Below are 23,109 nucleotides of genomic sequence, written 5' to 3'. Positions count from 1 at the left end.
TATAAATATGGGTCCTTATACCCTTTAATTCTCTTGACCTTTTAGTTTAGATTTAGTAAAATTACAGAATAAAAAAATGGTTAATAAAAGTTATCTGATTCTGTAGTTGTCCAGTTTAAAGTAAATCTTATCCATCATTCAAAAATGGTATAATTGAAAAATAAAAATAAATGTAACCAATGAGCTGTGCTCTAACCTATTTAGATTCAAACTTCAGTCTCTTGGAAACCTTTTTTTTTTTTTTTTTTTTTTTGCGGTACGCGGGTCTCTCACTGTTGTGGCCTTTCCCGTTGCGGAGCACAGGCTCCGCACGCGCAGGCTCAGCGGCCATGGCTCATGGGCCCAGCCGCTTCTCAGCATGAGGGACCCTCCCGGACCGGGGCACGAACTCGCGTCCCCCGCATCGGCAGGTGGACCCCCAACCACTGCGCCACCAGGGAAGCCCTGGAAACCTAATTTTTTGATCTTGTGAAAGTTATTGATATTTCTGAAATTTTTCTCATCTGTATAATAGGAGTATTGGAAGAATATCTGAAATGATGCTATGAGAGTTGCATATAAATAGCCTGATATAGCCTGTGTATTCAGAAGATGTTAGTTTTTAACAGATACAGAATATCTATAGATCCCCTTAGAATACATATATTAACAAATCTAAAAGAATTCAAAAAGAGCTAATCTGGGATGCCTAATCTAAAAGTTTTATTTAGGATTTTAGGATGCTAAATGAAATTTTTAGTTATGAAAAACATTTATATTTATTAGAACATCAAGTTGCTCTCTGTGAGATAAACAGGCCTTTTGATATGCCATTTTACAGATGAGAAATGAATGTTTATGAAGAATGAGTTACACAAGAAATATTGCTAGTTACTGACATAACACCATGTGTAGTTTACTTTTAAGATATCAGTGCTGTTTTACTGAAAACAGGCTAACGGAAGTAAACTTTTCATAGTTTTGCTGTAAAAAATTAGATAAATATAATCCATAGAACAAAGTGGTTAAACTCGATGATGACATTTTATGTTTTATGTTTTGACCCGTGTTTTAATGATTTAATTTAGTCTGTTTCTTTACTAAAAGCCACCTCAATTCTTTTTGGCAACATGCCTAGTATAAACAACAAATGATTGTGTATACTCTTGAATCCTTGCCTTACTCAGCTTTGAAAGAGTCTTTTATCTTGACAAAAATTTCTAGAAACCCTGTCTGTCCTTGAGATCTATCCAGTCATTAATTTGAATGCTCCAAAGTGAAGAATGATATCTAAGGAGAAGAGTCATTAACTGCCTAAGGTGCATCAAAATTTTAATTGGCATTTTTTCTAATTCGCTTGTATGCCCTATGGCAATGAAGTACATCTTAAGTTATCTAAAATTTGGGGGAGGAGAATACTAGCCACAGTATAACAATTTTTTCAAACTCGTCCATAGAAAAACCCACTTCTATTCTCAATTTCTGTGTTTTGTGGAGTCTGTATTTTCTTTTTTTTTAATTTATTTTTTTATGCAGCAGGTTCTTATTAGTCATCAATTTTATGCACATCAGTGTATACATGTCAATTCTAATCACCCAATTCATCACCCCCCCACCCCCCGCTGCTTTCCCTCCTTGGTGTCCATAAGTTTGTTGTCTACATCTGTGTCTCAATTTCTGCCCTGCAAACGGGTTCATCTGTACCATTTTTCTAGGTTCCACATAGATGTGTTAATATACGATATTTGTTTTTCTCTTTCTGACTTACTTCACTCTGTATGATAGTCTCTAGATCCATCTACTTCTCAACAAATGACCCAATTGCATTCCTTTTTATGGCTGAGTAATATTCCATTGTATATATGTACCACGTCTTCTTATCCATTCGTCTGTCGATGGGCATTTAGGTTGCTTCCATGACCTGGCTCTTGTAAATAGTGCAGCAATGAACATTGGGGTGCGTGTGTCTTTTTGAATTATGGTTTCCTCTGGGTATATGCCCAGTAGTGGGATTGCTGGGTCATATGATAATTCTATTTTTAGTGTTTTGAGGAACCTCCATACTGTTCTCCATAGTGGCTGTATCAATTTACATTCCCATCAACAGTGCAAGAGGGTTCCCTTTTCTCCATACCCTCTCCAGCACTTGTTGTTTGTAGACTTCCTGATGATGCCCATTCTAACGGGTGTGAGCTGATACCTCATTGTAGTATAGATTTGCATTTCTCTAAAAATTAGTGATGTTGAGCATCTTTTCGTGTGCTTCTTGGCCATCTGTATATCTTCTTTGGAGAAATGTCTATTTAGGTCTTCTGCCCATTTTTTGATTGGGTTGCTTGTTTTTTTAATATTGAGCATCATGAGCTTTTTATATATTTCGGAGGTTAATCCTTTGTCTGTTGATTCATTTGTATTTTCTATACAGTGCAATTACTAAGGTCATATTTGGATTAACAGTAAGCAAAATTCATGTTGCCATTTGGATCTCATTAATATAAGAGATAAATGAGAAAACCCTGGTGTTACTTCTCTTTATTTATTGAGTATACAGTTGTTAATATCACACATGCAATTACCACACAAACACACACACACTGTCTACGCCGGGAAGTCAGGCAGTAGCGTATCTGCATTTCCCAGACATTGTGTTATACGAGAGAGATAATCAGGATACAAGGACTGATTCTCACTCTGAAGGTGGAAATCTTCATAGACAGCAAACTGGATTGGGTTGTACCACTCTTAGTCAAACCTTTCTGATAGCCTGGAGACAGGGACTTGGAAGTACAGTTAAAACAGTGGAGTGCACTGCCATAGAGTATACCCTATGGCCATTTGTTTCTATGGTCTAACAAGTCATTTATGAATTTTCTAATAATTTTTGTGGGAAAGTTGTTTTCTACCTCAACATTATATTATATTCTCAAACTATCGCATCGTTTTTTCAAGTAACACAGACTACATTAGGAGTTTTGGATAGTACTGTATTTTAATTTCAAAGAATGAAATAATATGTATTTCATATTGTTCATATTCATAAATAATATGTAGTAAATATAACCATGAATATAGTGAAGATCTCCATTTTCCAACATTATGCCTTACAGCACTATATTACAATTTTTTATCATTTAGATTCTGTATAGTACTCATCAAATTTATATCAACAAATTACTACTTTTGTTACTATTTGCAATATAATATGCTTTCAATTTTTCTCATTCAGCTTTAAGGACATACATAGGCTCAAAGTGAAGGGATGGAGAAGGATATTCCATGGAAATTTTAAAATAAATTTGTAAATAAATATCAAATATAAATAATTGATTATTTTATTATTAATTAATTATTATCATAAAGTCATGTAGTACTGGTCAGAACATAAACTTTATATTCTTAAATTATGTACTTCATTTTTATTTCTTTTTTTTTCTTGAGAATTCTAAATTGTTTCTTTTTTTTTTAACATCTTTATTGGAGTATAATTGCTTTAAAATGGTGTGTTAGTTTCTGCTTTATAACAAAGTGAACCAGCTATACATATACCTATATCCCCATTTCTCCTCCCTCTTGAATTTCTCTCCCACCCCCCCATCCCACCACTCTAGGTGGTCACAAATCCCTGAGCTGATCTCCCTGTGCTATGCGGCTGCTTCCCACTAGCTGTCTATTTTAACATTTGGTAGTATGTGTAAGTCCGTGCCACTCTCTTGCTTACCCTTGCCCCTACCCGTGTCCTCAAGTCCATTCTCTACGTCTGCATCTTTATTCCTGTCCTGCCGCTAGGTTCTTCATAAACTTTTTTTTTTTTTAGATTCCATATATATGTGTTAGCATACGGTGTTTGTTTTTCTCTTTCTGACTTACTTCACTCTGTATGACAGATCCTAGGTCCATCCACCTCACTACAAATAACTCAATTTCATTTCATTTTATGGTTGAGTAATGTTCCATTGTATATATTTGCCACATCTTCTTTATCCATTCATCTGTCGATGGACACTTAGGTTGCTTCCATGTCCTACCTATTGTAAACAGAGCTGCAATGAACATTGTAGTACGTGACTCTTTTTGAATTATGGTTCTCTTAGGGTATATGCCCAGTAATGGGATTGCTGGGTCATCTGGTAGTTGTATTTTTAGTTTTTTAAGGAACGTCCATACTGTTATCCATAGTGGCTGTATCAATTTACATTCCCACCAGCAGTGCAAGAGGGGTCCCTTTTCTCCACACCCTCTCCAGCATTTATTGTTTGTAGATATTTTGATGATGGCCATTCTGACTGGTGTGAGGTGATACCTCATTGTGGTTTTGAATTGCATTTCTCTAATGATTAGTGATGTTGAGCATCCTTTCATATGTTTGTTGGCAAACTGTGTATCTTCTTTGAAAAAATGTCTATTTAGGTCTTCTGCCTATTTTCAGATTGGGTGTTTGTTTATTGATATTGAGCTGCATGAGCTGCTTGTAAATTTTAGAGATTAATCCTTTGTCAGTTGCTTCATTGGCAAATATTTTCCCCTATTCTGAAGGTTGTCTTTTCATCTTGTTTATGGTTTCCTTTGCTGTGCAAAAGCTTTTAAGTTTCATTAGGTCCCATTTGTTTACTTTTGTTTTTATTTCCATTTCCCTAGGAGGTGGGTCATAAAGGATCTTGCTGTGATTTATGTCACAGAGTGTTCTGCCTATGTTTTCCTCTAAGAGTTTTTTAGTGTCTGGACTTACATTTAGGTCTTTAATCCATTTTGAGCTTATTTTTGTATATGGTGTTAGGGAGTGTTCTAACTTCATTCTTTTACATGTAGCTGTCCAGTTTTCCCAGCACCACTTATTGAAACACTGTCTTTTCTCCATTGGATATCCTTGCCTCCTTTATCAAAGATAAGGTGACCATGTGTGTGTGGGTTTATCTCTGGGCATTCTCCCCTGTTCCATTGATCTATATTTCTGTTTTTGTGCCAGTACCATACTCCCTTGATTACTGTAGATTTGTAGTATAGTCTGAAGTCAGGGATTCTGATTTCTCCAGCTGTTTTTCTTTCTCAGCTTGCTTTGGCTATTCGGGGTCTTTTGTGTTTCCATACAAATTGTGAAATTTTTTGTTCTAGTCCTGTGAAAAATGCCATTGGTGGTTTGATAGGGATTGCATTGAATCTGTAGATTGCTTTGAGTAGTATATTCATTTTCACATTGTTGATTCTTCCAATCCAAGAACATGGTATATCTCTCCATCTGTTTGTATCATCTTTAATTTCTTTCAACAGTGTCTTATAGCTTTCTGTATAGAGGGCTTTTGTCTCCTTATGTAGGTTTATTCCTAGGTATTTTATGCTTTTTTTTTGCAATGGTAAATGGGAGTGTTTCCTGAATTTCTCTTTCAGATTTTTCATCATTAGTGTATAGGAATGCAGGAGATTTCTGTGCATTAATTTGGTATCCTGCTACTTTACCAAATTCATTGATTAGCTCTAGTAGTTTTCTGATAGAGTCTATAGGATTCCCTATGTATAGTATCATGTCATCTGCAAACAGCGACTGCTTTAATTCTTCTTTACCTATTTTGATTCCTTTTATTTATCTTTCTTCTTCAATTGCTGTGGCTAAAACTTCCAAAACTATGTTGAATAATAGTGGTGAGAGTGGTCAACCTTGTCTTGTTCCTGATCTTCCTGGAAATGGTTTCAGTTTTTCACCACTGAGAATGATGTTGGCTGTGGGTTTGTCATATACAGAACTTATTATGTTGAAGTAAATTCCCTCTATGCCTACTTTCTGGAGGCTTTTTATCATAAATGAGTGTTGAATTTTGTCAAAAGCTTTCTCTGCATCTATTGAGATGACCATATGGTTTTTCTCCTTCAATTTGTTAATATGGTGTATCACATTGATTGATTCGCATATGTTGAAGAATCCTTGCATTCCTGGGATAAAACACTCTTGATCATGGTGTATCATCCTTTTAATGCGCTATTGGATTCTGTTTGCTAATATTTTGTTGAGGATTTTTGCATGTATGTTCATCAGTGATATTGGCCTGTAGTTTTCTTTCTTTGTGACATCCTTGTCTGGTTTTGGTATCAGGGTGATGGTGGTCTCATAGAATGAGTTTGGGAGTGTTCCTTCCTCTGCAATTTTTGGAACAGTTTGGGAAGGATAGGTATTAGCTCTTCTCTAAATGTTTGATAGAATTCGCCTGTGAAGCTATCTGGTCCTGGGCTTTTGTTTGTTGGAAGATTTTTAATCACAGTCTCAATTTCAGTTCTTGTGATTGGTCTGTTTGTATTTCTTCCTGGTTCAGTCTCGGAAGGTTGTACTTTTCTAAGAATGTGTCCATTTCTTCCAGGTTGTCCGTTTTATTGGCGTATAGCTACTTGTAGTAATCTCTCATGATACTTTGTATTTCTGCAGTATCAGTTGTTACTTCTCCTTTTTCATTTATAATTCTATTGATTTGATTGTTCTCTTGATGTGTCTGGCAAATGGTTTATCAATTTTGTTTATCTTCTTAAAGAACCAGCTGTTAGTTTTACTGATCTTTGCTATTGTTTCCTTCATTTTTTTCCATTTATTTCTGATCTGATCTTTATGATTTCTTTTCTTCTGCTAACTTTGGGTTTTTTTTTTTTCTTCTTTCTCTCATTGCTTTAGGTTTAATGTTAGGTTGTTTATTTGAGATGTTTCTTGTTTCCTGAGGTAGGATTATATTGCTATAAACTTCTGTCTTAGAGCTGCTTTTGCTGTATCCCATAGGTTTGGGTTGTTGTGTTTTCATTGTCATTTGTTTCTAGGTATTTTTTGATTTCCTCTTTGATTTCTTCAGTGATCGCTTGGTTATTAAGTAGTATATTGTTTAGCCTCCATGTGTTTGTATTTTTTACAGATTTTTTTCCTATAATTGATATCTACTCTCATAGCCTTGTTGTCGGAAAGGATACTTGATATGATTTCAGTTTTCCTAAATTTACCAAGGCTTGATTTGTGACCCAAGATATGATAAATCCTGGAGAATGTTCCATGAGCACTTGAGAAGAAAGTGTATTCTGTTGTTTTTGGATGGAATGTCCTATAAATATCAATTAAGTCCATCTTGTTTAATGTATCATTTTAAGCTTGTATTTCCTTATTTATTTTCATTTTGGATGATCTGTCCATTTGTGAAAGTGAGGTGTTAAAGTCCCCTACTATGATTGAGTTACTGTCAATTTCCCCTTTTATGCCTGTTAGCATTTGCCTTATGTATTGAGGTGCTCCTATGTTGGATGTATAAATATTTACAATTGTTATATCTTCTTCGATTGAGCCCTTGATCATTATGTACTGTCCTTCTTTGTCTCCTGTAATAGTTTTTATTGTAAAGTCTATTTTGTCTGATATGAGAATTGCTACTCCAGCTTTCTTTTGATTTCCATTTGCATGGAATATCTTTTTCCATCCCCTCACTTTCAGTCTGTATGTGTCCCTACGTCTGAAGTGAGTCTCTTGTAGACAGCATATATGTGGGTCTTGTTTTTGTATCCATTCAGCCATTCTATGTCTTTTGATTGGAGCATTTAATCGATTTACATTTAACATATTATCTACATGTATGTTCCTATTACCATTTTCTTAATTGTTTTGGGTTTGCTATTGTTGGTCTCTTCCTTCTCTTGTGTTTCTTGCCTAGAGAAGTTCCTTTAGCATTTGTTGTAAAACTGGTTTGGTGGTGCTGAATTCTCTTAGCTTTTGCTTGTCTATTAAACTTTTTATTTCTCCGTTGAATCTGAATGAGATCCTTGCTGTGTAGAGTAATGTTGATTGTAGTTTTTTCCCTTTCATCACTTTAAATATGTCCTGCCACTCCCTTCTGGCTTGCAGAGTTTCTGCTTAAAGATCAGCTGTTAACTTTATGGGGATTCCCTTGTATGTTATTTGTTGTTTTTCCCTTGCTCTTTTAATATTTTTTGTTTGTATTTACTTTTTGATAGTTTGATTCATATGTGTCTTGGCATGTTTCTCCTTGGATTTATCCTGTGTGGGACTCTCTGTACTTCCTGGACTTAACCATTTCCTTTCCCATATTAGGGAAGTTTTCAACTATAATCTCTTCAAATACTTCCTCAGTCCCTTTCTTTTTCTCTTCTTCTTCTGGGACCCCTATAATTCGAATGTTGGTGCGTTTAATGTTGTACCAGAGGTCTCTGAGACTCTCTTCAATTCTTTTCATTCTTTTTTCTTTATTCTGCTCTGCAGTAGTTACTTCCACTATTTTATCTTCCAGGTCACTTATCCATTCTTCTGCCTCAGTTATTTCTGCTATTGATTCCTTCTAGAGAATTTTTAATTTCACTTATTGTGTTGTTCATCATTGGTTGTTTGCTCTTTAGTTTACTTAGGTCCTTATTAAACATTTCTTGTATTTTCTCCATTCTATTTTCAAGATTTTGGATCATCTTTACTATCATTACTCTGAATTCTCTTTTTCAGCTAGACTGCCTATTACCACTTCATTTGTTTGGTCTGGTGGGTTTTTACCTTGCTCCTTCATCTGCTGTGTGTTTCTCTGTCTTCTCATTTTGCTTAACTTACTGTGTTTGGGGTCTCCTTTTCACAGACTGCAGGTTTGTAGCTCCCTTTGTTTTTGGTGTCTGCCCCCAGTGCCTAAGGTTGGTTCAGTGGGTTGTGTAGGCTTCCTGGTGGAGGTGACTTGTGCCTGTGTTCTGGTGGATGAGGCTGGATCTTGTCTTTCTGGTGTTCAGGACCATGTCTGATGGTGTGTTTTGGGGTGTCTGTGACCTTATTATGATTTTAGGCAGCCTCTCTGCTAATGGGTGGGGTTGTGTTCCTGTCTTGCTAGTTGTTTGACATAGTATGTCCAGCACTGTAGCTTTCAGTCATTAAGTGGAGCTGGGTCTTAGCATTGAGATGGAGATCTCTGGGAGAGCTTTCGCTGTTTGATATTATGTGGAGTTGGGAGGTCTCTTATGGACCAGTGTCCTGAACTCGGCTCTCCCACTTCAGAGGCATAGGAGCACCAAGACCCTGTCAGCCACATGGAAAAAGAGAAAAAGGAGAAAAAAAAAAAAAAAAAAAATATATATTTATATATCGTTGCTCCCAAAGTCCACCGCTTCAATTTTGGGATGATTCGTTTTCTATTCAGGTATTCCACAGATGCAGGGTACCTCAAGTTGATTATGGAGATTTCATCTGCTGCTCCTGAGGCTGCTGGGAGAGATTTCCCTTCCTCTTCTTTGATCGCACATCTCCTGGCGTTCAGCTTTGGATATGGCCCCGCCTCTGCATGTAGGTCGCCCTAGGGTGTCTGTTCCCACCCTGACAGGATGGGTTTAAAGTAGCAGCTGGTTAGGGGGCTCTGTCTCACTCAGGCCAGGGGAGGAAGGTGGGGTACGGAATGCGGGCAAGCCTGCGGTGGCCGAGGCCAGCAAGACGTTGCAACAGCCTGAGGCCTGCCTTGTTCTCCTGGGGAAGTTGCCCCTGGATCCCGGGACCCTGGCAGTGGCGGGCTGCACAGGCTACTGGGAGGGGAGGTGTTGGTAGTGACCTATGCTTGCACACAGGCTTCTTGGTGGCTGTAGCAGCAGCCTTAGCATTTCATGCCCATCTCTGGGGTCTGCGCTGGTAGCCGCAGCTTGCACCCATCTTTGGAGCTTGTTTAGGCGGTGCTCTGAATCTCCTCTCCTCATGCACAGTGAAACAATGATCTCTTGCCTCTTAGGCACTTCCAGACATTTTTCCGGACTCCCTCCCGGCTAACTGTGGTGCACTAGCCCCCTTCAGGCTGTGTTCACGCAGCCAACCCCAGTCCTCTCCCGGGATCTGACCCCCGAAGCCAGAACCTCAGCTCCCAGCCCCACCCGTCCTGGCGGGTGAACAGACAAGCCTCTCGGGCTGGTGAGTGCTGGTCGGCACCGATCCTCTGTGTGGGAATCTCTCCGCTTTGCCCACCGCACCCCTGTTGCTGTGCTCTCCTCCGCGGCTCCGAAGCTTACCCCTTCCTCCCCCCACAGTCTCCACCAGTGAAGGGGCTTCCTAGTGTGTGGAAACCTTTTCTTCTTCACAGCCCCCTCCCACTGGTGCAGGTCCCGTCCCTATCCTTTTGTCTCTGTTTTTTCTTTTTTCTTTTGCCCTACCCGGGTACGTGGGGAGTTTCTTGCCTTTTGGGAGGTCTGAGGTCTTCTACCAGAGTTCAGTGGGTGTTCTATAGGAGTTGTTCCACATGTAGATGTATTTCTGATGTATTTGTGGGGAGCAACGTGATCTCCACGTCTTTTCCGCCATCTTGAAGGTCTCTCTGTACTTCATTTTTAAATTACAAAGAAATAATTTATCTAGAAAATTAATTATTCTTAAAACTAACTTTGTTTTTAGTAGTAAAATATGTGAATAAAATATTTTGATGCTATGATATATTCTGTCATTTGACTGATACTCTGCCTTCTCCATGCCACTTTTCATGGTTGAGGTTAGAATGAAATGCACTTTTTCCAGAACACTTTTCACCTAGGAGTGGCAGTGTGAAGCTGTTATCTGAATTAATGCTAATTCTGATATCTGCATTAATTATGAAAGGAAAAAAACAATATATTTTATAATAGGAGAATAATTAAATGAACCATGTTTATAGTAAGATAAGTATCTACTAAATTTGATACTTACAATAATTCTAATCACATGTGAAATATGTATATATTATTGCAAGGAGATTAAATATGAACATAAAATAGCATGTGTAGTATTGTCCTAAATATACAAATATATGTGCCTCTGCTTCATGAGATTGAGTGATCTTTTTTCTTTTTACCTTTTGCTATAACTTTCCTGTTGAGAAAATACAATATTAGCATAAAAAAGTAAGCAAAGCTTACAATTCCTCTTTTTACATCAAGTAGACCAAATTTGTTTTAAGCTAAAGATATAACTCTAAAGGAGTTCTCTAATGGTGCATTGCTGTAAGTATCAAAGTCACCCACCAGTATCAGTTTTTATTTAATAAATTAAAAAACTTAGAGGAAAACAAGCAGAATCTTCAATAATTGGAGTTATAGAAAATAGTTTAAAAATAGGAAATTGTGACTACCAAACTCAATATACCTCTTATACAAGCAAGTATAAGACCTAAAAATCATCTTTTCTGTGTTATTACAATTCAAGTATAGCAAGCTGATTTTAAAAAGTCTATTGGAGTTCACAGAAAGTAACAAAACATGATTATCAATTTCTGAAAGAGAATAGCAGACATACCATAAGGACATGTATTAAGTGAGGATGTGAGAGAAAGAAAACGCAAGAAAGCAGTGAGACAGAGACAAACACAAAAATAAAGCAAACTGCCAGGAGCTCGTTAGACTTCTAATCAAACAGCAGACTGTCTGCAAACACAGTCTGGAAGAAGCTGTAGGTTATACACTGGATTTTTTCCCCTAGTCTTGCTAATTAAAATCAGCTCTATAATATTAGCAACAGTATTTCTTTAGGCATAAAGACCAATAGATATATTGTACATCAACAGTGACCAACATGCTATAGAGAACATATTAGAACTGAGTTCATAAAACAAATACCAAGAATAAACTTGTAATTTATATTTCTGTTTATATCTTTATATGTTCTATACAGTTTAAAAATTTTGTTTTTATTTATCTCATTCATTAAATTTTACCTAATATTGCTAAGAAAAAATAGACTTTAATCAATAAACCATGGATATATATATATATATATATTCTATATATAATTTGTTTTGTAATTAATTGATTGATTGATTGATTACAAGCATAAGCTCAGAGCTCAGACAAATCTGGGTTGCAATAATGATCCTGCCTCTGGTTACTTTTAACAGTGTTAACCTTGGGCAAGTAATATAAGTCTCATTTTCCAAACTGTAAAATGATGATGATAATAGTAGGAATCTTTTCACATTGTTTGAACAGGGGAGAAGTTAAATATAACAACTACAATATACAGTGTGTAATGCTTATGTACGCTCTGTAAATTAAATGTTGTTATTCCCTATTTATAGATTAGGAAAGAAAGAATGAGAACAATAAATTTATTTTCCCCATCTTACCATCTTTTAACTTCCCAGAGGCCACAATTGCTTAAAAAAAAAAAAGAAGGGGGGTAAAATAAAAATATTTTCTCATTTTTGAGAGGATCTAGAGAGAATAGATCCTTGTACAAACAATACTATCAATGAATTGATAGAAACTACCAGATAACATTTGGAGAGCTTTATTTTTTTTTTCATATTTATACCAACTATATATCATACATTGCTGATGTAAAAGAAATATACAAAACTCTTTGTGCTTTTAGTTTTATATACATCAATTTAGCTGACTTAAAAGTCTAAGAAGCACCTTCCGTTTTCTTTCATGGCCTGATTGGATGTTTACAGGTGAAGGCAGACACCCATACCACACCTACATACACCCACTAGTGCAGGCAAGCACACACACACATGACATGCAGTGCTGGATGTTTTCTATCTTGACTTAGTGCTGTATCATTAACAAAAGACATGGAACGTTTAATGATACTAGCAATGATGACAAAATAGCACCATTGACGTGTCTGTCATACTGTATATCTTTGAAATGAATCGATAATAATTTAACAGAATAAAAGGAAGTAGAAAATGAAGTTAGAAATCCTCAGTAAATAAATGTAGAGCAAAAAAAAGGAAGAAAGAAAAATAGAACCTCACCTGTAATCAATCTGGTGACCTTTTCTTTGTACAGACATGTGGTTGCAAACAACCCAGACATTTTTAAGTGTCGTTCTGACTGCAAACAGTTGAAAGGTATACTAAAAGGATTTTATATTCATGCAGCAGTTTCATATACATTATCTCAGATATTCAGAAGAGCATAGTGAAATGGACGGTATTTTCTTTATTACTAATTCTTCCAGTTTAAACACAAACAGATGGTGTGGATTGCTCATACAGCCAATGAACAACAAACCTAACCCTATAATGCAGGTCTTATCTCCTGGTCCAACATCTTTCCCACTATATTATATGTTTTCTGACTAAAAGTGGAAGATAATATATATCAAATATTTATTTTAAATGGGAAAAATCAATGCAAAAGAATATGGAAGACTGGTGAATGTATAAAAACTTAATGTTGATAATCTGATTCCTGTAGATCAGGAAGGCAAGTACACAGTAACAACTACTAGAAAAAGTAACAGAATCACAGAATCATAGCTCAAACATAGTCAAGTATGTAAGGGTCTTTAATTCTTACAAATTATCTGCTTAGAATATTTTGAATTAGAATTAAATAAAAAACCACTATACTACAGTTAAGGAAAAATATGCATACATTGGTAAAAATCTAGGACTAAATGAAATATGCAGTGTCTGGCATTTTAAATTTGTTGGTTGAATTAGAGTTCATTTATGTTTAAAAAGAGTTTTTGATAAGACAGCAAAAATTATCATCGTATGTCTAGATGTTCTATTTTCTAACAAGAAATTCTAAAGAAACACTTATAAACAATCAGTGTGCCAGCTAATTTTCGTATCTGTTTTATCAACCAACTTAAAAATAAATAATTTCATTTGTGTGGACAGAAACATGAATGTCTCAGTTGATGTGAAGGTCTACTCTTCAGATATTTAGGCTTTATAAACCATACACATTATCTAAAATTAATATATTCTGCTATCATATAAATATTGATTTTAAGTATTTTGCAGATTGTTGTATATTAAAATTGGGTACATACCGCTGAAAGACACATTACATGTTAATCTTTCACTTTACTTAGAGTTATGCCCATAAAGAATGAAGCCCTGAGGTAAGAATTTTAAAAATCAAAATACCTTTAAGCACTCTAAAGAGGTACAATTCAATTTAAATTCACTTTTTGCAGAGATAATATTAATATAGTAGTGTTATGAAGTCAGACATATGGAGTTAATTTGTTCAAGGAATGATATATTTCCAAATGAATAATAATTAGATGGCAAATATGACTTTATTATAATTGCACCACAAATGTTAAGCATCCTTTGTAAAATAAACTACTTTTACCCAATAAATATTTCCCTCCATTTTTCCATTCAAAATACACTAACCTTGTCCTAAAGTTTGTAGGATGAGGATGTCCATCATATAAGGATAAGTAGTCGTATTCTTCTTCTAGAGCAAACGACTGAAAAACAATTTGTATTCTATTTCGTTCTTCTGCTATTATTACCCATGTACAGTTTGCACCATTTGGATATCCATATGGAAAACCAGGGCTTTCTATAGTGCCATTAAGTCCTTTTAAAGTTCCACCACATGTATAAATAAATCCTGTAACAAAACACAAATAAACAGACATTAATATTACATAAAATAAGAACAATCTAGAAGACATATTATTTGGAAAAAGCCTTTTGTTTTTCCAAGACCTGTGTTACAATAATTTTATAAATGACAATTTAAGAGCTAGGTAAATTATCTGTTTTTTTTAAATAGGTAAAACATCAGTAGCAAAATACTAGAAGATGTGTCATTTATCATACATCTTGTGCTTAGTAATTATAAACCAGTTGATGAAATAAAATCCTCTACACTTCTGATTCATTATACATTACATGATCCAACATGCAAACACAATCCTAGAAGTACTTCCAATCTAATTGGTATCTTCCCTGAAGTAGTTTCCAATCTAATTGTGGGCACTCATAAACAAAATTTTGACTTTAATAATGTTAGTATGCATTTTGGGTCTTAAAAAATTAACTCCAGTTTTTCTTAGTAAATCATGCTAACTGTTTTGTGTATGCAAATCTCTACCATGCAACCGATGTGCCTTAGGAAAATCTGTCCCACTCTGATTTTATCAGAGGGATAAAAGGCTCAGACCCAGAAAACAAAACAAAACAGAACGCATGTAATTGCTCTTTGACCAGAGCACGGTCTAAACTAACCATATCAGAGTGACATCTAAGGTTGGGGAGAAAAATTGAGCCCTGGACAACTGACAGCAGCCATCTTAAAAACATCCCTACTAGTTCTATGGGAGGTCTAAATTATTGAGAGCTTGACTCTTAGAGATACCTAGAAAACAGCATGTTTCTTGAAGAATCTTTTATAAGTATATAATATTCTGTAGTCATATTGGGTAATGCAAAACCCTAAGATTTATAAAATGGTCAGAGAAGATGGTCCCCGGCATGTACCTAGACAAGTAGGTACATGCAGTTAAAGCTTGGATCTAGAGGCAGGCAGCCATGGTTTTGATACCTGAAAAGGTTTATCAAAAGTCCAGGCTCTCGTTCAACTTGTCCAAAAGAATTTGGTCAAAGAACACAAAACACCAAGGAAAGAATAAACACACGCACGCTGAGGCTGGGAAGAAAAGAGAGCAAAGAAGCCGTTTATTGAGGCAAAAGTGAAAGTTAACACACTCTAAGGAGAAGAGTGTGGGCATCCTCCTGAGTAAAGAGCTGCACTACAGGGTTGATGATCCCCCTTTTCATTTTATTTTTAGCGCTTTGAGTGCGTGGAGGGTCTTTTTGAGTACGGTGGAATATTCATTGAGGGGAGGGTTGAGGTGTGGCCTGGATTACACCAGGTTGCATCAGCTTCTCATCCTGCACATGCATTTGTCTCCTGAAGCTACTGTACATGCACTCTAAGAGCTGTTTTCCCTTAAATTTTTCCTTACTAGTTGAGCGCCACATGTGGAAAGTCATACAGGGTCATCAGCAACCTGTGTGTTTTTATTTGCGTATGCTCCCCAGTTTTCACGATCAGAGTTTCTTGTTCAGATGCTACAAAGTTTCTGTTTTAGATGCCATTACTCCATGTGTCATAATCTTATTAAGTGCAAAACATGGAGGTCGCTTTGCAAACTGCCTAATGCCAATATGTGAGTAGGCTGTCCTTGGGCCTGGTCCTGTCTTTCCTGCCTCAATTTCAGAAGTTCTGATGAGAATTCTTCACCCAGATTTTATTTCCACATCTATGTGTCCTACATGACGCTTAAGTACCATGAAGCTGTCAGTGAGAGATACCAAGCTAATTTTCATAAGAGAATGCCATACTACCCAAAGTATCTTTGAAACTGGATGTAGAGATGCAGGAAATTTGGGGCTTCTCTCTCTGAGAAGAAATGAGTACAGTATATGTAATAAAGGTATGGATATGTTTTAAAAGTGTAAGAAACTATGCATCAAAAATGGGAAGCCAGAGTTGTAGATCATGGCAGATGGAGGCTAATTTGGGATGTTGTCCATTCATTCCACAAGAGCACCTTGATTTTGCTAGGGGAGCCACTTCTCTACCAAACAGCTATATGCTTTGGAATAGCTGACTCTACTGACTAGTGGTGAGGTGGGTGGCTCAGGGCTGGATTAATCAGTATAACCCTATCCTCCTAGCTGTATTTACTTCAGTAATATACTCTGATTATCTTTATATATGGGAAAGTCGTAAGCCTGGGTTATTCAGTTTGTGATATGTGGCATAGTTCTTGTGATCGTTTTGCCCTTTCAAAAGCTTACCAAGAAGCTGGATAAGGTGTACGTTTTTTAAAAATCAATATTTGTGTGTATACTTATAGTTTTGCTCATGCACCAAAAATCAAATAGGGCATTTTCTGATTTTCAAAAAAAAAAAGGAGAGACAGAAAGGTCCCTTTTGAAATTGCTTCTTGCAGAGCAATTACTTTGAAGCCTTAGGTTAATTAGCTACCACCCATTTCTATTAGTTTTCTGCCTGAACAGCTTCCAATTTGAACTTCATAACTAAATGAAAGCATGAATCCCTTCAGCTACAGTCTGATCTATGGGCTGTTTTATATAGTCTCAAGACCCATAACCCTAATAGTTTTAGAAAAAGGACATATGTCCTAAAACAACAGGCTCAGCCTTGTCCACTAATTCTTCAAGGGCCTGCTGATTCATGCAGTTCAATTCCTTTCCTTTTTTTTCTCCAGGCAAATTGGGAATTACCCCTATTTTTAAGCTTCTTATCTGTGTTCTTCATTTGATTTTCATTTTTGTTTATATATGTTTGATTAAACATCACAGTGTTAATAATAAAGTACATTTTTCCAACAGAAGGTTAATAATTTTCACACCCAAAAGATCAGAAGTAAATAGAAACTTTAAAAGCAAAACAAAATTTTCCTCATTTACTTATGCTTCACAAGGTTTGTCATTGTTATAAGCTTACTTTTCCAAGCCATTTCTAGGCATGCAGGTAATATGTATATTTCTATGCATTAGATATATTTTTTTATAAATAGAGTCAGTCATACTAAGCATATTTTCCTGAATTTTTTGTTTAACTTTGTAAAATATAACTGATATTTTTCTGGATCCACATATATGTGTTTACTACATTCCTTTTTTAATGACTACATAGTTAAATGGCATATGGTATGTCTGCACTATAATTTATTTGACATATCTCCTTTTGATGATTTCATTCTTTGTGGTTTCATGGGTGTAAAGAGCAACTTTGAATGTATATCCTTGTGCACTTGTGTGATATATCCTGCAGATGGAATTCCAGAAATGAGAGTACTAAATTTTAAGAGACATATAGCCAAACTGTCCTCAATAAAGTAAAAATTATTGCTGCTTTCACAAGGTTATTAAGTGTTTCCGACCTCCAGCCCTGATTTTGGCAACACTAGATTTTTCATAAGGCAAATTTTGCAAGGCAAAAAAAAAATATTATCTTACTATTTTATTTTTGCATTTCTCTGATTAGTACTGGGATCAAATATTTTGTTATATGCTTTTCATTTATTTATCATTCTTTTTTTGTAAATTGTCTTGTCATATCCTTTACATATTTTTTATTTTTTTATTTTTTTTATTTTTTGCGGTACACGGGCCTCTCACTGTTGTGGCCTCTCTCTTTGCAGAGCACAGGCTCCAGATGCGCAGGCTCAGCGGCCATGGCTCACGGGCCCAGCCGCTCCGCGGCATGTGGGATCCTCCCAGACCGGGGCACGAACCCGTGTCGCCTGCATTGGCAGGCAGATTCTCAACCACTGCGCCACCAGGGAAGCCCCTTCACATATATTTTAATGGATACTTTACCCTTTCTTACTTCTTTTTTTAGGATACAATTGCTTAGGTTTCTGGTTTTTCATTGGTAATCCATATTTGCCATTCATATACTGTACATTTCTAAATGAAACAACTTTGCTTATTCATTGCTGTCATAAATTCACAACTCTTTACTGCTCTTTATAGTGCATGTGAAGCTTCTTCTCCTTTGATGATCTTTCTTCAATATTTGTTCATCTATTCATCACATACGTCATGCCTTAGGTATAAAATGACTAAAAGAACATTATCTTAGCCTGTCTTCATGACAAACTACAACATGAGACAGCAAGGAAATATAGATTATTTTATTATTACAGAATGATTTCTATGATCAGGGTAAGCACACTGTGCTGTGTAAACAGGTGGAAGCAAAACTAGATTAAGATAGTTTGTTATGTGTTTATGGAAAACTGGTCTCAAAAACTGGTATTGCAAATTTTTATAGATTCAGTCTTTGTTCCTGAGTGCCTTATGTTGTATTTTTCACATCTTAACATTTAATGTCCACTTAGTCAATTTATTCTTCAAAAACAAAATTTCCATAATTTGGGTCATATTGTCAATAAGAGTTTAGTTAACAATATAGATTTTTAGATTTTCTTTCTTTCTTCTCCCATGTCCATATTTTACCTTTCCTTCACAGTGAAGAACAATGCAATGACTATTTGTACAGCATTTTTTATGATATTTTAATATTTCTTCTGTTTTCTTTTGTGGTAAGTTCCGTGCTAGAACAACATTCACACTGGTACTTAACTTTTAACTTTTTTTCACATTCGTGTTTATCTACTGCAGCGGCTTTTGTGCCCAATCATATCAAGATTTCTTTTTTTTTTTTTTCCCCACTATTAAGCTCACATTTTTCTGACACACAACATTGTGTGATAAAAACTTAAGAACTCAGCAGTAGCAATTACCCTTTTTATTGTGGTAAGCAACACATAATATGAAGTCTATCCTCTTACCAATTTTGGAGTGTACATTGTTAGATAGCAGATCTCTAGAGCTTTTTCATCTTGCTTGAATGAAATGCTATACCCATTGAACAATAACTCCTAATTTCCCCTGCCCCCCATCCTACTTTTAGCCTCTCTGAACTTGACTACTTTAGATATCTCATATAAGTAGAATCATGTAGTATTTGGTCCTCTATGATTTGCTTGCATCACTTAGCATAATGTCCTCAAGGTTCTTCCATGGTATAGCCTATGACAGCATTTCCTTCTTTTTTTAAAGCTGATTTCCATTGTATATACATACCTCATTTTCTTTATTCATTCATCCTTCAGTGGATGTATAGATTGTTTCCAATTCTTGGCTATCACGCATAATGTTGTAATGAACATGAACGTGGAAGCATCTCTTTGAGATCCTGATTTCAGTTCTTTTGTATAAATACCCAGGAGTAGAATTGCTGGATCACATGGTAGTTTATTTTTAATTCCTCAAAGAACTTCCATACTGTTTTCCATAGTGGCTGCACTACTTTACATTCTCATATCAGTTCACAACGGCTCCAGTTTCTCCACATACTTACATATATATGTATGTATTTTTTTTTGATAATGGCCATCCTAACAGCTATGAGAAGATCTCATTGTGGTTTGAATTTGCAGTTTTCTAATGATTAGTGATATTCACCATGTTTTATATAGCCGCAGGCCATTAGTTTCTCTTTTTTGCAGAAATGTCTATCCAAGTCCTTTGCCCATTTTAAAAATTATTGTTTATTAGTTATTGAGTTGTATAAGTTCTCTATAACTTTTGTCTACTAACACTATATCAGATATATGGTTTGCAGATATTTTATATCATTGCATCGGTTGCCTTTTCACTCTTTTGTTTCCTTGTTTCACAGAAGTTTTTAGTTTGGTATAGTCCAAACTGTGTTTTCTGTTTCACTCTTTTGTTTCCTTGTTTCACAGAAGTTTTTAGTTTGGTATAGTCCCACTTGTCTATTTTTATTTTCATTGCCTGTGCTTTTGGTGTCATATCCAAGAAATTATTGCCAAGACCAATGTCAAGAAGCTTTACCCCTAAGTTTTCTTTTAGGAGATTTATAGTCTGGGTCTTATGTTTAAGTGTTTAATCTACATTGAGTTGATTTTTATGTATAGTATACATTAAGGATCAAATTTTATTATTTTACATATGGGTATCCTGTTTTTCCCAACACCATTTGTTGAAGAAACTTCCTTTCCCCATTGTGTATTCTTTTTTTTTTTTTTTTTTGCAGTACATGGGCCTCTCACTGTTGTGGCCTCTCCTGTTGTGGAGCACAGGCTCCGGACGTGCAGGCTCAGTGGCCATGGCCCAGCCACTCTGCAGCATGTGGGATCTTCCCGGACCCGGGCACGAACCCACGTCCCCTGCATCAGCAGGTGGACTCTCAACCACTGCGCCACCAGGGAAGCCCCCCCATTGTTTATTCTTGGCACCCTTTTTGAAGATCATTTGACCATAGATGTGTTGGTTTACTTCTGGGTCCTTGATCTGTTCCATTGGTTGATATTTCTATCTTCATGCTAGTACCATACTGTTTTGATTGCTGAGTTATGTAATATATTTTAAAATCAGGAACTGTGAGGCCTACTGCTTTGCTTTTCTTTCTCAAGATTGTTTTAGCTATTTAGATCCTTTGTAGTTCCATATGAATTTTGAAAATTTTTTACTGTTTCTTTTAAAAAATGCCATTGGAATTTTGATATGGTTTGCATTGAATCTGTATATCACTTTAGGTAATATGAAAAGCATATGATTTTTTATTTCATTATTTATTGAAAACTTTTAGGTCATAACTAAAATTTCTTCTCCCATACCACAAAATTTTTTCTATGTCATGGTCTTTTCACATATTGAATAGCTCTTCCTCTGATCTTGAAGGAGGAAATTTCTTGTTTCTAATTTATACTGATAGATTCATTATTTGTAGAATGTTCTTTTAGACAACAATCACTATTTAAGGCAACATCATAGAAAATGCAAAAACAATTTCCATAAGACACAGTATTCAATGCTTGTTAATTAAATTAATTGCAAAACCTAACTATCAGAAATTTTGCAGGTAGTGGGTCACCTGAGTATTTTATTCTATCCTTATTCAATCAAAGAAATGATCTGTAGTGAAATATACTTGCAATATTCCTTGAATTTGTGTTATATGTATCATTATATAACCTGAAATATTTTTGCTATCAAGATACTTCTAAAAAAAATCAGAATCCATTACAGACTCTGCTTTCTGAGGAATACAGCCTGTGCCATTTTCCTCTTCAATCACTTCTATGCCTAATCCTTTCTATACATTTTCAACAGAGCCATCCACCTAAAACAGAGCTAAGCTAACCCTATGGAAAAATCTAAATAATGTCATTGGCATGCAATCTAAGCTATGATTTTTGTGTTATCTCTCAAATCATCCCCTGTAAGTGGCATTGAAATTTGTGCCTTTCCCACGTAATTTGCTCATCTTTTCTAGAATAAGCTTTAAATTTCTTACCTCCATTTCTTTTTTATATACTGTTTTCTTTAAATGAAGCTTATTCCCTTCATTTCTGCTTAGGCAAAATTTCAGGTCCTTCAATATCAAGCTCAAGCCACTATAAACAGTGATGATCCCTCCTGACATTTTTCTCTCATTTTTTCTAAATTCTACAATTATCAGTTTAGTTTTCCACATGTATTTTATTGTTTTCTTTTATGGGGGGGAGGGTGTATATGATATATGACATATCTTCAGATGGATTGAGAGGTATAAAGAAACATCTGTTTTCTATATAAAGCCAGGGAGAACAACAGATGTAACAAAAATCATCAGAAATGTATTTAGCCATAAAAAATAGTTTTATATATTTTATTTTAAATTGTATGATCACCAGCCATTAATACAGTGTTTTGATTTAGGCCATGTCTATGTAATATTATTGCACTAGAGATAAGGATGTTTGAAATAGTTGTTGAAGAACTCATTAAAATTTTCACCTAGTTTCATTTTTTAAGAAATCACTATTTTTATTATATATTCTCTAAAATATGAATTTATTGAGACCTTCTTGTCTACATGTGTCTCTTTAAATTTTAAAATGTAATTCGTAGTTTCATTGAAAATACCAGTTTTTCAATGAGCCACAGATTCTGAAGCTAGGCATCCTTATTTCACAATCTAACATGCCTTTTGTGCAAATTACCAACCTTATTAAGTCTGAGCTTCCTTATCTATTAAATGGGATAATAAGAGTACCTGTTTTAAAGATTAAACATGTTAACAACTGCAGATCTCTTTGAATAATATTTTAAGCATAGTGGGTATTATTGATGTTAGCTCCTCTTTCTCCTTTTCTTCTTCCTCTTCTTTACTGCTATAATTATTATTTTAGGCCATGAAGCTCGATTACATAATTTAGCTATTCCGCTATCTTTGAATTAAAACATACAGATTTAAACAAACACCCTAAAAAATCCTATTACCAATTTGTCAGAGAATTAAAAATGCCTACTGCCCAAATGTATCTAATATGCTAGCAGATGGATGCCTGTAAAATATAATTCCATAACTCTAGTTCAGGTTATCAATAAAAACACATTAAATTATTTTATTCTTTATAGAATAGGAAGACAATTTTCATCTCAGAACATCACACAAATGTTAATGCTGGAGAGCTTGCCTTTCTTAAGGGAGAAAATGTAACTTGATATTGGTACATACATTTCCCATGTAGGTTTGTAGAGAATATGTAATCTTTATTTATTGGGTGAATGCATGCCAATTGGGTCAAAATTTTTAATTGTGTTGCTTAGATCTCTCTTACTCTTGCTAATATTTTTTCTGTATTTTTAATCTGCTACTAACTGTTGAAAATCTCTGTAATATTCATTTGTCACTTCTATTTCAGTTTTTGTTCCATATATTTGGACAGTAAATTATTAAGTAAATATAGTTAAAATTATTATATGGTCCTGGTGAATTTACTTGTGTATCATTATGTAATGATCTTTAGATCCATCAATTTTCACCACATAAAGTCTTCTTTATCTGCCATTAGTATAGGTACATTCA

General features: G+C 35.2%; 1 protein-coding gene across 1 annotated transcript in view; it reads right to left on the bottom strand.

The window, feature by feature from the left end:
• LOC137209954 (CUB and sushi domain-containing protein 3-like) overlaps positions 1-23,109 on the bottom strand; it is a 351,862-nt gene that overhangs the window by 220,798 nt on the left and 107,955 nt on the right. The window contains exon 2 of the mRNA XM_067711455.1: positions 14,070-14,292. Coding sequence (XP_067567556.1) covers positions 14,070-14,292 — 223 coding nt within the window. The remainder of the gene's footprint in view (positions 1-14,069; positions 14,293-23,109) is intronic.

The sequence above is a fragment of the Pseudorca crassidens genome, chromosome 17, assembly GCF_039906515.1.
Source record: "Pseudorca crassidens isolate mPseCra1 chromosome 17, mPseCra1.hap1, whole genome shotgun sequence".
NCBI classification, from domain to species: domain Eukaryota; kingdom Metazoa; phylum Chordata; class Mammalia; order Artiodactyla; family Delphinidae; genus Pseudorca; species Pseudorca crassidens.
This window is presented reverse-complemented; position numbering and strand designations above follow the sequence as displayed.